This window comes from Protopterus annectens, chromosome 15.part0 (genome assembly GCF_019279795.1).
Source record: "Protopterus annectens isolate FY-2018-M chromosome 15.part0, PAN1.0, whole genome shotgun sequence".
Taxonomy (NCBI): Eukaryota; Metazoa; Chordata; order Ceratodontiformes; family Protopteridae; genus Protopterus; species Protopterus annectens.
Window position 1 is genome coordinate 732,098,858 of NC_056749.1, and position 16,256 is coordinate 732,115,113.

The 16,256-nt window shown below is 44.3% G+C and overlaps 1 protein-coding gene across 2 annotated transcripts in view; it reads left to right on the plus strand.

Annotated features, from left to right (window-relative positions):
• FMR1 (FMRP translational regulator 1) overlaps positions 1 to 16,256 on the plus strand; it is a 2,052,104-nt gene that overhangs the window by 1,047,671 nt on the left and 988,177 nt on the right. For both annotated transcript variants that reach the window (XM_044057587.1, XM_044057588.1), the window contains 2 exons: positions 6,038 to 6,131; positions 6,613 to 6,729. In XM_044057587.1, the coding sequence (XP_043913522.1) occupies positions 6,038 to 6,131; positions 6,613 to 6,729 (211 nt within the window). The remainder of the gene's footprint in view (positions 1 to 6,037; positions 6,132 to 6,612; positions 6,730 to 16,256) is intronic.

Consider the following 16,256-nt stretch of genomic DNA (forward strand, 5'->3'; position numbering starts at 1 on the left):
AATGATTCATATCATTCCTTGCTTAAGGACAGAGTTCCTGCAACAACAACAAGGAACTCCCTTTCACTCTACCCCCTGCTGCCCAAACCCTAACAACAGACGCATCAGACTATGCATGGAGGGCTCACATGGCAGTGCATTCAGGGCAAGTGGAACCCAAAGCAAATGCACCTGCATGTCAATCAAAAAGAAATGTTAGCTGTAAAGAATGCTGTGACAGCTTTCAAAGACCTTATTCTTCAAGGACAACTATTGGTAAAGACAGACAAACACCACAGTTATGTGGTACATAAACAAGCCTAGGGGAACCCATTCCTACCCACTCTGCAGATTAGCCATGGCTCTGTGGAACACAGCCTTGAGCAGTCAAGTGCACCTGCAAGCTCAATTCCTGCCAGGCAAACTAAATTCACTGGCAGACGACTTAAGCAGAAATCTCATGGACCCACACGAGTGGAAACTGGAACCCAAAATATTCAAGCTTTTGTGGAGCAGGTGGGGGGGACACCAGAGGTGGACCTTTTTGCTTTCCCTCAGAACTATCAGTTGAGCAAATGTTGCACCAGAACTCCCCACAGCCAAGCTTGGAAAGTGGATGCCCTGTCCTTCACCTGGGAAAACCTCTCAATCTGTGCCTTTTCCCCTCTGCCCCTCCTCTCGAAGATTCTACTAAAGATCAAACAGGACAAGCCAAGAACTATCCTGATTGCACCAAACTGGCCACGCCAGCCATGGTACCCTCTTTTGCGCAGCCTGACAGTGTTGCCACCATGGCACCTGCTTCAGACTCCTTCCCTGCTGTACCAGCAGGTGGGCCAGATTCTGCACCCTCAACTACAGACCCTGAACCTAGCAGCCTGGCTCATCCTCTGAATTCTTCTCCAGCAGCGCTCAGTAAGCAAGGTGCTGGATGTAATTCTTGAGGCAAGGAGACCTAGTACCAGAAAATAGTATTTGGAAAAGTGGAAAAGATACTGCTCCTGGAGCCAGTCTCAGGGAATGGACACAACTGTGCCCAACTTACCTCATATACTAGATTACTTAGCAGAAATGCTCCATAAAGGCCTATCCTTCTCTTCAATTAAGATCCATGCCTCTGCCGTCTCAGCTCATTGTAATACTGAGCCACCCCTTTTATGTCATCCTCTGCTCAAACAGTTCCTGAGAGGAGCCAAGAATTTAAGACCCCCCCCCCCAGGAGAGCTCCCACTCCTGCCTGGGACCTTAACTTTGTATTGGAAAAGCTCACGCTTCCGCCCTTTGAACCTGCTGCCACAGCTGAGTTAAAATTCCTCTCATGGAAAACAGCTTTACTTCTAGCCATCACTTCAGCAAGAAGAGTGTCTGAATTGCAAGCTCTTATGGCCGTGGAACCTTTCATTATCTTCCATGCGGACAGGGTCTCCCTCAGGACTAACCCATCATTTATGTCCAAGGTGGTATCTAGTGTGGCTTTAAACCAAGCCTTTCTTTTGTTATTTTTTTCCCTAATCCTCAGAATAAAGGGGAAAGGATCCTGCACTCCCTGGACGTGCACAGGCAGCTCAGGTTCTATCTGGACAGGACTAAGCCTTTCAGAAAATCTGACCAGCTGCTAGTCAGGTTTGCCATAGGGTCAGAGGGCAAGGCCATTTCAAAGCAAACCATTTCTAAATGGATAGCACATTGCATCCATTTCTGCTACAAGCACCATGGGAAACCTACCCCACGGGATCAGAACACATTCCACTAGGGCTACATCAACCTCTGCAGCATTCCTTAGGGGAGTCCCTACCAGGGAAATCCTGGAAGCTGCAACCTGGAGCTCTGTACACACTTTCGCCAAGCATTACCACTTACCTATCTTTTCTAAATCCAGAGCTGGATTTGCCACAGCGGTCTTACAGGGCCTGATTGCCAGCCCTAATGCTTCTTAACTACCTCCACCCTTCCTTAGCTTTGGTAATCAACCCAAATGTAATGACTGCAACATGAAACATGATGAACATAGTACAGTTGTGTACACTTACCATAAATGTAGATGTTCGAGTGTATTCACTGTTGCAGTCCTGTTTACCCTCCTTCCAGCCCCCTGCCTTATCTTTACTTTTACCTATCTTTGTTGTTTGTCATTTCTTATATCATGTTTATTTGCTTTTTGCTGGGGGTGTTCCATACCATGTAATTGCTTCCTATTTTTGGGGGGACTGTTCATCTGGGGCAAGAAAATCTGGTGTAATGGCGTTTGGTGCATGTTTTATACCCCTGACGACCTGACGTCATGGAAGAAGCGACAGCATCTGACACAGAAATCCCAAGACTCTGGTATTCAGGCCGACTAAGGGCTACCTGCAGACAGATAACCCAAATGCGATGACTGCAACAGTGAATACACTCGAACATCTACATTTATGGTAAGTGCACACAACTGTACTTTTCTCAAAAGGAGGGCACTTGGAGACCTGTTTTGGATGTCTCCCAGCTCAAAACCTTTCTTGAGATCCCTTCTTTTCAAATGCTTACTATTCAAACTTGTTTAATCTCTTATTACCCAGGCTTTTCTGGTTTCCTTGGATCTGAAAGATGCTTACCTTCATATCCCTATTCACCCTCTCTTCTAGAAGTTTTTACATTTCTCTGTGTCTTCCTCAAATTTTCGGTTTCCTGCTTTGCCCTTTGGCCTCTGTACTGCCCCAAGGGTATTCACAAAATGCCTAGCTCCTGTGATTGCCTTCTGCAGGCTGCAAGATATTCAGATTTTTCCTTATCTAGATGACCTGCTGCTTCAGACATCTTCTGTCAGTCAATTGTTACAGGATCTGCAGTTCACCATCTCTCTCTTCAGTCCGGGTTTACTATAACTTCCAAACATCCACCCTCACTCCCTCTCAGGGTCATGTATATATCTGGGATGCAGGATTCAGACACTGCAATGTTGGCCTCTCTTCTGCCTCCAAAAGTAGTCGTTGACGGCCTTCTTTCAGTCTCTTCTTTCTCTGACTGCCATGCTGGCCAGGGAGTTTCTTTGGGCCGTGGGATTCACGGCCTGTTCTATTCCAGTTCTTTCTCTTGTCAGACTGCATATGCAGAAGCTACAGTGGTACCTCAGGTCAGTTTGGCTACAGCATCGTTACCCTCTGAATTTCAGTGTACCTCTACTTCCCTGTCTCAAGAAGGAATTTGAGTGCTGGATTCAACAGTTCGCTCTCAACCCAGGCCAGCCCTCTCAGCCTCCAGTCCCTTCTCAAGAGCTGTTCACCAATGCCCCAGATCTAGGCTCTTTGAAGGTGTACACAGGCAACACTACAGTGATGTGGTATGTCAACAGGCAGCGGGGCACAAAGTCTTACCTCCTCTGCATGATGGTGCTTCAGGCTTGGGAAGTGGCTATCACTCGTCACTTAACTCTTCAGGCAATATACATTCCTTCAGGGTACAATCTAGTGGCAGACTCTCTGAACAAATCCAAAACACAGGCTCATTAATGGATGCTTCACGCAGACATTGTCCATTGGTGGGGTATTTTTCAGGTAGATGTTTTTGCCACCCCTCTGAACAGGCAGCTTCCTATCTTCTCTTCAAGTGCCATGCCATCTGGTGTGGAAGACAGACAGCCTTTCCTTTCCTTGGAAGGAGATCTTTCTTTTTGCTTTCTTTCCTCATCCTCTACTTCCAAGAGTCCTGCAGAAGATTCATTTGGACTCCCAAAAGTCTTGCTATTGACTCCTCTTTGGCCTAGACAGCACTGGGTTCCCCCTCTTAATGCAGGGGCAATCATCAGAAGTTACCTCACTGGTTAAATCTCCTCACACAGGACAAGGGATCTCTCGTCTATCCCCCCTTGTCCATTCTGCAGCTGATATTGTGGGTGATAGGGTTTTGATCTCTTCATGCTCCTCTTTTCTGAGGACGTGCTTAGGGTTTTACAGGAGGCATGAAGACCCTCAGCCAGAAAATATATGTTCAAATGGAAAAGATTTTCGTTCTGGTACCATGCTCATAACCAGGACCCTTTTTCAGTGGTGGTTCCACTGATCCTCTCTTATTTGTGTGAGTTGCTCCAGTCTGGCTTGACCTGTTATTCTGTGAAGGTCCATTTGTAAGGCATTTCTGCTTGTCTGCCCTTGAATCGTCCGTTGACTTCTCGTTTTGAGGTCAAACAATTTCTTAAAGGCGTCCTGCACATTAAGCCTGCAAGAAAACGTATTCTTCCTCCTTGGGACCTTAATTTTGTTTTGGAAAATTTGACTCTGGCTACTTTTGAGCTTTCAGATTCTGTTTCTTTGCAATATTGTACCTGGAAGACTTTTTTGTTACTGGCTATTCCTTTTGCTTGGAGGGTTTCCGAGCTCCAGGCCTTTATGGCCATTCCTTCCTTTTTGTTTTTTCACAGAGACAGGGTGTGCCTTTATACTAATCCTTATGCCCATGGTAGTAAATGATTTGTCTGTGAGTCAATCAGTACAACTCCCTTCCTTTTTCACTTCTCAGTCTGCTAGTGAGAAGGGCCTGCATACCTTGGATTTGCACAGACAGCACCGGTACTGTTTGGATAAAACTAGGACTCTTTCTATGTCTAATCAGCTTTTTGTTTCCTTTTATCCCAAGTCTTTGGGTTTGGCTGTTTTTAAGCAAACCATCTCCTCCTGGAAGTCTACCTGTTTTACCTTTACTAAGCATTATGAGTTGGATATGGTTTCTAGGGTCAGAGCAGGTTTTGCTGAAACCAGTTTATGTGGGTTTGTTGAGGGTTCTTCTCAGCCCTCCACCTCCCATTCTATTTTTTTGAGCTTTTTTACTCTCACTTCTATGAAGAATACTGCAGCAGTGATATAGAAGGGCGTAGTACGGTTGTGTAAAATCTTGCCATAACAGTAAATGTCCTTCTTTTCACTATTGCAGTATTCGCTCCCTCCCTTCAACCCCCTCTTGTTTGTTCTGCATTTTTCTCCTTTTGTATGTGCATGGACTCCTTTGTCCTGTGGTGACTGCTCTCTTCTGGGACAATTCAGTTCTAGATAGTTGCAGCTATACGTCTCTTTTATGCCCTACGTTCTGTGCGGGGGGCATAAATGTGACATATGGCACATACAAGATCTTTTTTAGGCTTTTTCATATTGGCTGAACATCAGAGTATCCTAGGCAGGGCATCCTTTCTGTGAAAAATACTACAGTAGTGAAGAGAGAGACATCTACTGTTATGGTAAGATTTTACACAACTATACTTTCTGCGAGTTGTTGACTTGCAGCCTAGGTTATGGCTGAATGGGGGTTATAGACCATTCCACTTACTGAGTTACCAAATGCAAGGTAAAGAATGTCCCCATGCAAGTTAAGTCCTGTGTCCAGTGGCTGCTGTTTGAATTCAAGGCAAGACAGGCCCAAATGTATGCTTATGTATTCTTGCAGTCGTTGTAGGTGCCTTATTTTTCTTGATTTTCAGGAAATGTGCTCACTTATTGGTTAGGGAAGAACAGGATGCCTCAGGGCACTGTCACAGTGCAATGCATGATGTTCTACAGTGGCTGATGTCATAGCATTGTCAGAAGTAGGGAGCATGAGTCATTTATCATAGGAGTTTCAGAGATTAAAACTGTTGAATTTGCATAGAAGGAGAGAACAAGCCAGTCAGAGATTAACCATGGAGGGTTCCGTCATAACTCAACGAAATGGTAAAAATGTATCCGATATTTCTTGACCAGTTAGGTAGTCTGGGATTGCAAAAGCTATACTTCAAGGCATTAGCAGTTTTTCTCTTACCATTCCTTTATTTGTTTATTGTACATTAAACAGTCATTGTTCACTTTTTACAGTTGTGTACTGCACTGAATAACATGTTCTGGTCTTTGTAATTCATAGATAAAAGTGTGCTGAGCTTTACTTAACCACAGCTGTAGACATGTGATTCAGAACAGGGCTGTTCAGTTTTAGGTTTGCATCGTGTTTAGATTTGGCTGCATTAACAGTAGAAAATTAACACTTTTCCTTCTAGTTGTATTTTGCAGTAGTAAATGTAAAGAAATCACAAATTTATTATGTATCGTGCCTTGAATTTTAGGTGCGCTAAAGAATCTGCACATAAAGAATTCAAAAAAGCCATTAGAGCCTTTTCTGTCAGTTATGATTCAGAAAACAATCAGCTGTTTATTTTGGTGAGTTAATTGTTTCATGCTTGTTTTATTTATTTATTTATTTACTCACTTATTGTGAGATCATGCATATCAGCACATGTAATCTAAAATTGTGTAAGTTAACCAGAGGAGCTACTGGTTTAAAAAGGATATGCATGTACAATCTGCATCTTAGTGTAATGTTGGCAGTAAGTATGTTTAGGTTCATTGGAATACCTTACTCATTTCAAAATATATTTTACTTTTGTTGAGACGCTGACAGCCATGCATGTGCTATTTAAGTTTTATAAATCACAAGAGGGTCTTTAGTACAACATTCATCCACACCTATATGTAAACTGGAATGTTCTGGCTCTATTTATGAATAGTACTGCAGAGGTTTTGAATTGTCTAATAATTCTGAGTTCATCATTGAAGATGGATATTTTGTGCTAAATTCATTGATGCTTGCTGAATACACATAAGAGATGTTTTTTTCTCCTTTTCCCCTCAATTAATGCAGTCCGTAAATGATGTGACAACTACGCGTGCAACCATGCTAAGTGACATGCATTTCCGAAGTCTTCGGACCAAGTTGACACTGATATTAAGGAATGAAGAAGCCAGCAAACAGTTAGAGGTAGAATGCATTTACTGTACTATTCTGGAAGAGGTTTGTGGATGCAGGAGTTAACTGTTGTAGAGGCAGCCATATAAGGCATTAAAATTGGTGCAGTCCTAAATAGTTTTCAGGTGTCCTTTTATATCCAGTGTTTACTGTTAGTAAGACTGAATCAGTAAATGTACTTCCTACACCACACATATAGATCTTTGCCTTAGTAAGGAAACACATTCTGATTTATTTTTTTCTGTTAAACATACCAATACTTTACTAATGTTTGATTTAGTTGAGAGCAATCATTTGTATTGCAGATGTATATATGGTTACCCTCTTTTATGTCTCAGCAGGAATTTCGTATAGATCTAATGTGTGATTTGCATTGTACATTGTTTTAATTTATTTTTCATACTTTTTTATGATAGTTGTAATTTGTGTAATTTATTATACAGTCATCAGTTCTTCTCCCATTTCCACATTTTCAGGGTGTTGTCTTAACTGTCACAACTTCTCTCAGTGCAAAACCAATTTTCTACCTTCTGCAGCACTTATGCTTGACCACCACAGTTCGTCTGTTATACAACTCCTTTTGTCTTCTTCCTGTCACTCTCAATTCATCTTTACCAAAATTATCTTTTCTTTTACTGCACAAGACCAGACCACAGTAACCTGTTCTTTGTGACCTTCTGTGCAACTGGAGAAGCTTTGGCTTCTGTTCTGATTTCCTCGTTTCATCATCTGTTCTACTTTGGTTCAGACACTTCATCTCCATCACCTCAAGCTTCCTCAGCTGCTGTGCCTTCATTGCTCAGGTTCCTGTACCATATAGTAGTACGGGCCACACCATTGTTTTGTACACCTTACTTTTCAGGTTCTTTGGCATCCTTCTGTTACACACTGCACCTGGCAATTGTGTGTCAGTTTGCTGCAGCACCTGTGCTTCTAGCTTTGACCTCTTCCTGTAGACTTCCTTTCCCCTCAACCATAAATCCTTGATACTTTAAGCTGTTAACCTGTTCCACTGTTTTCCTTTCAGCCCCCCCCCCCCCCCCCATTTACTGCCATGACCACTGTCTTGTCTGTTCTCAATTTCATCACATTTGTCTTTGGATTTGCATCCCAGTCTCCTGTCATTTGCTGGAATTCCTTTTTAAGGTCTGGTTGTAGTGCCACATTTTCTGCATGCAGCAGCTTTGTGTTTCTATCCCCTTTGACCTGCTTGTTGTTATAGTCCATTACCAGTATGAACAGAGGTGTGCTCAAAACTCAACGCTAATGCCATATACCCACTCCTTTTTGAGTTCAAACACGGTTTATTCTTGTAACATTGAGTACGTTGCCTGCACTAATTCTGTCAATCTTTCTGGGACTTCGATTCATTACAGGACTACCAAAATCTACTTTATTGGAACATTGTCATATGTTTTCTCCAAACATAGAAATGCCCAATTGGACTCTTTCATCATTTCCAACTTTTTCTCCACTATCTATGTCACTGCTAACATTAGATCAGCTGTACTGCATCTTGACCTGTATCCAAACTGCTTTATTCCTGTCTTAGTTTATACTACTCTGGATATTTATCATTCATCCTGTCCTGATGTCCTTCTATTCTAATTTGCAGTATTCTACATGTGGGTTTACCCTTCATCCTTTCACATACGTCCAGCCAGTATTCCAAAGTTTTTCACTCCCTCAGAGTGCGTCGGGCATCTGACATGACAGCAGGAGCTTGGGCCGTAAAAGTGACGTCTGTACGCACCAGCCCTCAGAACTTTAAAGCCACCAGTCGTACTCCAGGTTTCCTGCTACCCGCGGACATCAGTTTTGAAAAAATCAGATAAGTACCCCATTGGGGAACCTTTCAGTCCTTCTTTATTTTAATTATAGTCTGTTCATTTCATCCGGAAGGGACAAGTGTAAGTGTGGCCGGCAGAGTCCCCCACAAGGACACTCATGATCATTGCCTTTTTTGTCTGGGCAAAGAACATGACCACAAGTCCTGCCCTGTCAGGCGTTCGTCCCAAAGACACTTCTTCGCTGATTGCAGGCTCTAAATTTTTATCTTGAGAACCAGCGATTAAAGCGGCTTGCGTTAGGGATGGAAGGCACTTCCAGTGCCCCAGTAGAACCGCCGAAGAGGCCCAAGTCCATGCGGTTTACCTCTTCTGCTGCGCCTCTAGCAACCATACCTCGACCTGTGACCAACATCGGCCTGGCAGAGGAATTTGCTTCCGCCATACAAGATAAAGCGGGTACCTTTGAGGAAGCTGCACAATCTCAAGCGGATGGTACATCCGTAGAGGCACTACTGGCATCTGTTTCAGACACCAGGGGGGAACCAGATTTCTAAGTGGGCCTGTCGGATTCCACCGATCCCATCCACCCCTCTGACCCAAGGCCTTCTCCTTCCTGGTCACCAGCTAGGCCACTAAAGAAAAAAACAAAAGACAAAACATCTTTCTCCACCTCCTGAAAGCATGCCTGTTTGGAAAGCCTTCAGACAGGGTCTCCTCAATGCTTTTATGGCACTACGCCCGATTTCTGTAGGAAGCCCTACCATTGTTCCTCCGCTCCTGAGCCCTAGGCCCCTGACCTCAGACACTACCAGGGGAGACGAAGGGGATCTTTCAGACTCCTCCTCAGAGGAATCTCTCTCCTACACTTCTCAGATCTCCTCTTTACTGGGCTATAGCTCCCCTGAAGAAGAGTCTATTGACCCTGACTCCCCAGCAGAGGATTTAACCTTCAAAGAGACCGATAGTAAAATGAAAGAGCACTTCAAGTGGGAATCCATTGTCATGACTTAAGTACAGAAGAGGTTCTATGACCTCATACAGATGGACACTCCCAGCCCTTCAGCTGTGCCTCCTATTCTGCAGGCCTTTCTGGATGCCTTTAATACAGCATCTCTCAACCCTGACTCTCAGCCTTCATCCCCACGCAGGGCTGATAGACCGTACAAAGTTCCAGAAACAGAGAAGTTTCTGATAAACTGCCTTCCAGCTGACTAGGTCTACCAAACTGTTACCCACTACTACTATTTTCCCAGCTGACAAGGACAGCAAGACAGTGGAGCATCTGGGCAAGAAGATTTAAACTTCTGCCACTCTCGCCTTCAGGGCCACCAACTACCAAACTCACATGGCCAAATATTCCTTAGCCCTTCTGGAAAAAGCCTCCAAGGACTTGGATGACATCCCAGATTGTGCAGCCAAAGCCTCTCTGTCCTCCCTCCTAGCTCTCACCTCTCAGGTGAACAGGCACTCCATAAGGTGTAGTTATGATGCAGCTGAAGCCTCAGCTAGGTCAGCTGCATCAGCTTCTGCCTTAAGAAGATATTGTTGGCTACGCCTTCAGCCTCTCCCTGATGATTTCAGACCTAAACTGAGCCTCTCCCTGATGATTTCAGAGCTAAACTGACTGATGCCCCTTAGATCACGCCACATTATTTGGCTCTAAGGTAACTGACCTCTTCAAGTCTCTACAACAAAAAGGCAAGTAAATGCAGGACCTAAAACACCTGCCAGTGTCACCCATTTCCAAGTTCCACAGGAACTACCCTGCCAAGACTCACTTCATAAGAAAACAGTCTCGACCTATGGCTCCCACTAGGACCAGGAGACCTCCAAGAAAGCAGCCCCGTCCAGCTAGAGCTTCCCCAGCCAGAGACCTCCTTTTCAAGACAGGGCAGGTAGTGTCTTGACTACCTGCCAGTCATATCTCCCCCTTCCCCCCCTACCTCTCTACCCCTGTCTGCCCGCCTCTCTCACTGTCTTCCTGTGTGGTCCCACATCACCTTAGACAAATGGGTCCTTTCCATCATTCAGAACGACTACTTCATGTCCTTGATCTCCCACCCTGTGCAAAAAGACATTCCTCAGCCACCCACCAGTCAGTTCCACCTGCTACAACCTGTATTGCAAGCACTGCTGACTCGAGGCTCCATAGAACCAGTGCCTCTGGAAGGAAAAAGAAGAGGTTTTTACTCAAGAATTTTTCTGGTAACAAGGAAGGAAGGACCGTGGAGACCTATACTAGATGTCCTTCTATTCCAATGTTGCAGTATTCTACTTTTGGGTTTACCCTTCTTCCTCTCCAGTTTGTCCGGCCAGGTTTCCAAAGATTTTTCAGTCCCTATTGGTGCATCAGATGTCTGACGTGGCTGCAGGAACATGGGCCATAAAAGTGACGTGTGCATGCACCAGCCCTCAGAACTTTTCAGTCCCCATTCATACGCCAGGTGCTCCTGTTTCTCACAGATGTTTGATTGAAAAAGATTCAGTTAAGTACCCCATTGGGGATTCTTACATCTTACTTTGATGTTCTTCGTGTTTCACTGCTGCAGTCATTACATTTGGGTAATCTGCTGGCAGGTTGCCCTCAATCGGCCTGAATAACAAAGTCTTGGGTCCTGCATCGGTTGCTGTCTCCTCTTTCATGACGTCAGGGGTATAAAACATGCAGCCAACGCCATTTTAATCAGTCTTTCATGCCGCGTGGCCCGAAGCAGAAGCAGTTCGCAAGTGCAGGTCGGCCGACTCCTGAAATTTTTGTTTTCGAGTTTCAGAACCGAAGTCTTCAAACTAAAGCTAAGTACCCCATTAGGGAAACTTTTACTTGCTCCTTACCGATGTCAGTAAAAGTTAATAATTGCATTACTTGTGGGAAGCAAATACTCATAAGGATTTTCATTTGTACTGTATTTTTTGCCTAGGCTCTGATCACAGCGTGCCTTGCTGTCGGTTTTGTGTTAAATTTAACCAATGCAGTATTAAGCGTCGGTATATTTTTGCTGCTAAATATTTTGGTTCAAGATTTAACTACCCTGAAGTGTCCTCAGTTAGCAATCCGACTACAGGAGTTCACAAAAACTGCAAGGAAAAAGACAGACAGACTGTTGAGGTCAAAAACTGACGACGAAGCTTCTCCTAAGCCAGTTGCCGGTTCGCTGGTACTCAGTGAGGCACTTTCACAGCCCCTGATACCTGCAACTTTTGAGTCACAGGCCTCTACCGAGACCCTTTTGGAGTCCCATATGCCACGAGATTCGCAAAGTATTGAGCCCGCGGATGTCTCTCCCTAGGATGGGTCTGGAGCCGCTGAGCAGGCACCGGCTTCTGAGGGTGTTTTCAGGCCTCAACATTTTTATATTAAACCAACGCCATCAACAAAAACAAGGTCAAAAACAACTTCTATGTCTAAAAAACCGAAGCATGAGCCACATGCTCAGGCTCCTGTGCCTAAAAAGCAAATTATCAAAATGGCTGAGGATTTAATTACCTTGATCAGGGGTTCCCAACCCCCCCCCCCCCCCCCCCCGCTAAGAGGCCTAGGCAAGGCACTGATTATGAACCTTGAGATCAGGTTTCCATTTCTTCTGATTCCTCTTCTGATCAGGAATTTTCTATTCCACCTTATGAGGATTCTGATGCAGAGGAATCCATCCCATCTGCATCTCCTCCTGAGGATTACTCTTTTGGATGGACTTTACATACTTTAAGGGAACATTTTCACTGGGAGAGTCAGGACTTCTCTGAATCAAAAAAGAGGCTTAGAGATTTCCTTCTTCCTCAGCATAGGCCTTTGGCAATACCTCCTGTATTAGACATTGTTGATGTGTTCTCAGAATCAAGCATGGCTCCTGATTCCCTGTCTCCAGCTAGTAAGCCAGACAGATATTACAGGGTTCCTGACTCCCACAAATTTATTTTCAAAAATCCTGCTGCTGATCCTGAGACAATTTCTCAGGGTCCCAAGGGTGTTAAGGCTCCTACAGCCAAAAATACTGCTCCTTCTGATAGAGATTCCAGGGCGATGGATAGATGGGGTAAGATGGTTTATATGTCTGCAACCTTGGCAATCAGGGCTTTAAACTGCCAGTTTCATATGCCTAAATATCAACAGCATGTTATGGGCTTACTGAAACAGAAAATGATGTTGATTTCTGATTGTGTGGAAAATAAAGAGTTAGAGAATTTACTGCATTCAGCAGAACAGGTTGGAAAGCATACTTTGCAATGTGGGTTTGATTCCTTGGAGGCCTCTTGCAGGGCTGCCGTAACTGGATCTGTGATATGAAGGCATGCCTGGCTCAAGGAGCAAAATCTGCCTGATCATGTTAAAGCTAAATTGTTGGATGCCCCTTTACAGCATGATAGTCTGTTTGGTAATAAGGCAGAAGAGGTTTTAAAGAAAATGGAAGACAAAGCTAAATTTATGCAAACTGTAAAAGATTTCTTGCAAATGCAGCCACCCAGGTTCAGTAGGCACTGGCCTACTAAGAAATGGTCCTTTCCTGTGTCCAACAGAGCCTCTCAGGGCAAACCCAGGTGCTCAAAAGGCTCCAGATGTCAATCACAGGGATCTTACAGGTCAAAGCAATGGGGTGCCTCCACCTCCAAATCTGGAGGTAACAAAGCACAACCCTACAGTAAGCAGTCTCAAATACTTTCCTCTACCATCTCCAAGCACTTATCTTTTCGCAGCCCCCTTGGGGGAAAACTAGCACTTCATGCTCAAAATTGGCAGTTAATTACCCAGGACAAGTGGGTACTAAACATAGTATCTCAGGGGTACAGATTTAATTTCCATACTTTGCCAATTCCAAACGGATGGCCAGATCAGCCACAAAACCAGTGGGCAGAGGCCCAGAAACAAGTCATGTCCCTCATGGATATGGGGGCTATTCAACCGGTACCAGAAAAGGAAAAAGGACAAGGATTTTATTCACGACTTTTCCTGGTACCCAGAAAAGACAAATCATGGCGTCCAGTACTGGACTTATCAATTCTGAACACGTTCCTGGACATTCTAACATTCAAAATGCTGACTTTACAACAGCTACTGCCTATGCTAGGCAAGAATGCCTGGTTAGTAACTCTAGACTTAAAAGAGGCATATCTGCATATCCTAATAAGGGAATCTTGCAGAAGATACCTCCGCTTCAAAGCAGGTTTTTTGCATTACCAATTCTCTACACTGCCCTTTTGCTTATATACTGCGCCCAGGGTCTTTACAATGTGCCTGGCACCAGTAATTGTATTCTGCGACAAAGAAACATTTAAATTTATCCTTATCTGGATGATTGTCTCATTCAGGCAGAGGACAAGTACACTCTTCTTCAACATCTGGCATTTGTAAAAAGGCTTCTAGCATGCCTTGGGTACACCATAAACGAAAAGAAATCACAACTGGTACCCTCTCAAATAATTACATTCCTGGGTGCAAGCTTGAATACAACAGCCCAGATGGCTTACCTCACGCAAGACAAACAAATGCAATTGACAACATACTTCAAACAAATGGCAACCAAAACCTAGTTATCTGCAAGACAAATTCTGCAGGCTTTGGGGTTCATGGTATTCTGCATTCTACTAATTCCATATGCGAGCCTGCATATGAGGAAACTTCAATGGTACCTAAAAAGTTTATGGAGCCAACATTGTCACAGCCTGGAAACAATGATTCCTCTCATACCCTGCCTACAACAGGAGTTTCTTTTGTGGGCAGAGACATGTCACCAAAACAAGGGACTGTCATTCACTCTACCCCCTGCCACCCAAACCCTAACTACAGACGCATCAGACTATGCTTGGGTTGACCACCTGGCAGGGAGATGCATTCAGGGCAAATGGAGTTCAAACCAAATGCATCTGCATATCAACCAGAAAGAAATGCTAGCTGTTCAGAATGCTCTGACAGCCTTCAAGGACTTACTTCATCCAGGACAACTACTGATGAAGACGGACAACACCACAGTTATGTGGTGCATAAACAAGCAGGGGGGTACCCATTCCTACCCCCTTTGCAGACTAGCCATGGCCTTGTTGGAACACAGCCTTGACTTACCAAATATATCTTCAAGCTCAGTTCCTGCCAGGAAAGCAAAATACTCTGGCAGACGACCTAAGCAGAAATCTTATGGACCCGCACAAATGGAAACTGGATCCACAAATCTTCAGCATGTTAACACAGAAATGGGGAAGCCCAGGCATAGATCTGTTTGCCTCTCCCCAAAACTATAAGTTGGACAAATTCTGCACAAGAACTCATCACAAAAAAGCATGGAAAGTGGATGCTTTATCCTTCAGCTGGAAAAACCTATCAGTCTATGCCTTTCCGCCTCTGCGTCTACTCTCCAAGTTCTTACTAAAAGTCAGACAGGAAAAACCAAAAATGATTCTAATTGCTCCAGAATGGCCTCGCCAACACTGGTTCCCGCTTCTAAGGAATATGTCACACCTTCCTCCGTGGTATTTGCCTCAAACACCTCATCTATTGTCTCAACAGAACTATCAAATTCTGCACACCCAGCTCCAAACTCTGAATCTGCCTGCATGGCTAACCATCTAATAATTCAAACCACATCTCTCAGTAAACTTGTTTTGGATGTCATTTTGGAAGCCAGAAGGCCTAGTACTAGAAAATCTTATGTTAATAAATGGAAGAGATTCTGTGCTTGGAACCAAGCACAAGGAATAGACGCAGCAAAGCCTAATATTCCTTAGGTTTTACAATACTTAACTGAGATGCTAGACAAGGGCCTATCTTTTTCTTCAATAAAAATCCATGCCTCTGCCATCTCGGCTCATTACAACACAGAGCCTCCCCTCTTCTCTCATCCACTGCCAAAACAGTATGTCAGAGGGGCCAAAAATTTAAGGCCTCCCAGGAGAGCGCCAACTCCTGCATGGGACCTCAGTTTTGTGCTGGAAAAACTCACCCTGCCTCCTTTTGAGCCAGCAGCTACTGCGGATATAAACTTTTTTTCTTGGAAGACAGCTTTCCTTTTGGCAGGCTCTTTAGCTAGAAGGGTTTCAGAACTACAGGCTCTCAGCCTTTCATTATGTTTTACCCGGACAGGGTGGCCCTCAGGACCAATCCTTCATTTATGCCTAAGGTGGTATCCAGTATGGCTCTTAACCAGACCATTCACCAGCCAACTTTTTTCCCATATCCGCAGAACAAGGGGGAGCGGATTCTGCATTCATTGGATGTACACAGACAACTAAGATTCTACTTAAACAGGACAAAATCTGTAAGAAAGTCTGAGCAACTGCTGGTAGCATTTGCTGCAGGATCAGAGGGGAAGGCTATATCAAAGCAGACTATTTCTAAATGGATAAGCCATTGCATTTGCTTCTGCTACTTGCACCATGGTAAACCTGTGCCCAAGGGGATCATATCCCATTCCACCAGGACTGCCTCTACTTCAGCAGCTTTTTTCAGAGGGGTCCCAACCAGTGATATTCTAGAAGCTGCTACTTGGAGCTCAGGTCATACGTTCACAAAGCATTATCATTTACCTCTCTTCTCTAAATCCAGGGCAGGCTTTGCCACTGCAGTCCTGCAGGGCCTTATAGCTGCTCCTAATGCTGTTTAGTTCCATCCTCCCATCCATAGCTTTGGGATTCTACCCAAATGTAATGACTGCAACATTGAAACACAAAGAACATAGTACAGTTGTGTACACTTACCATAAATGTAGATGTTCGAGTGTATTCACTGTTGCAGTCCGGATTACCCACCCACCAGCCCCCTTTCTA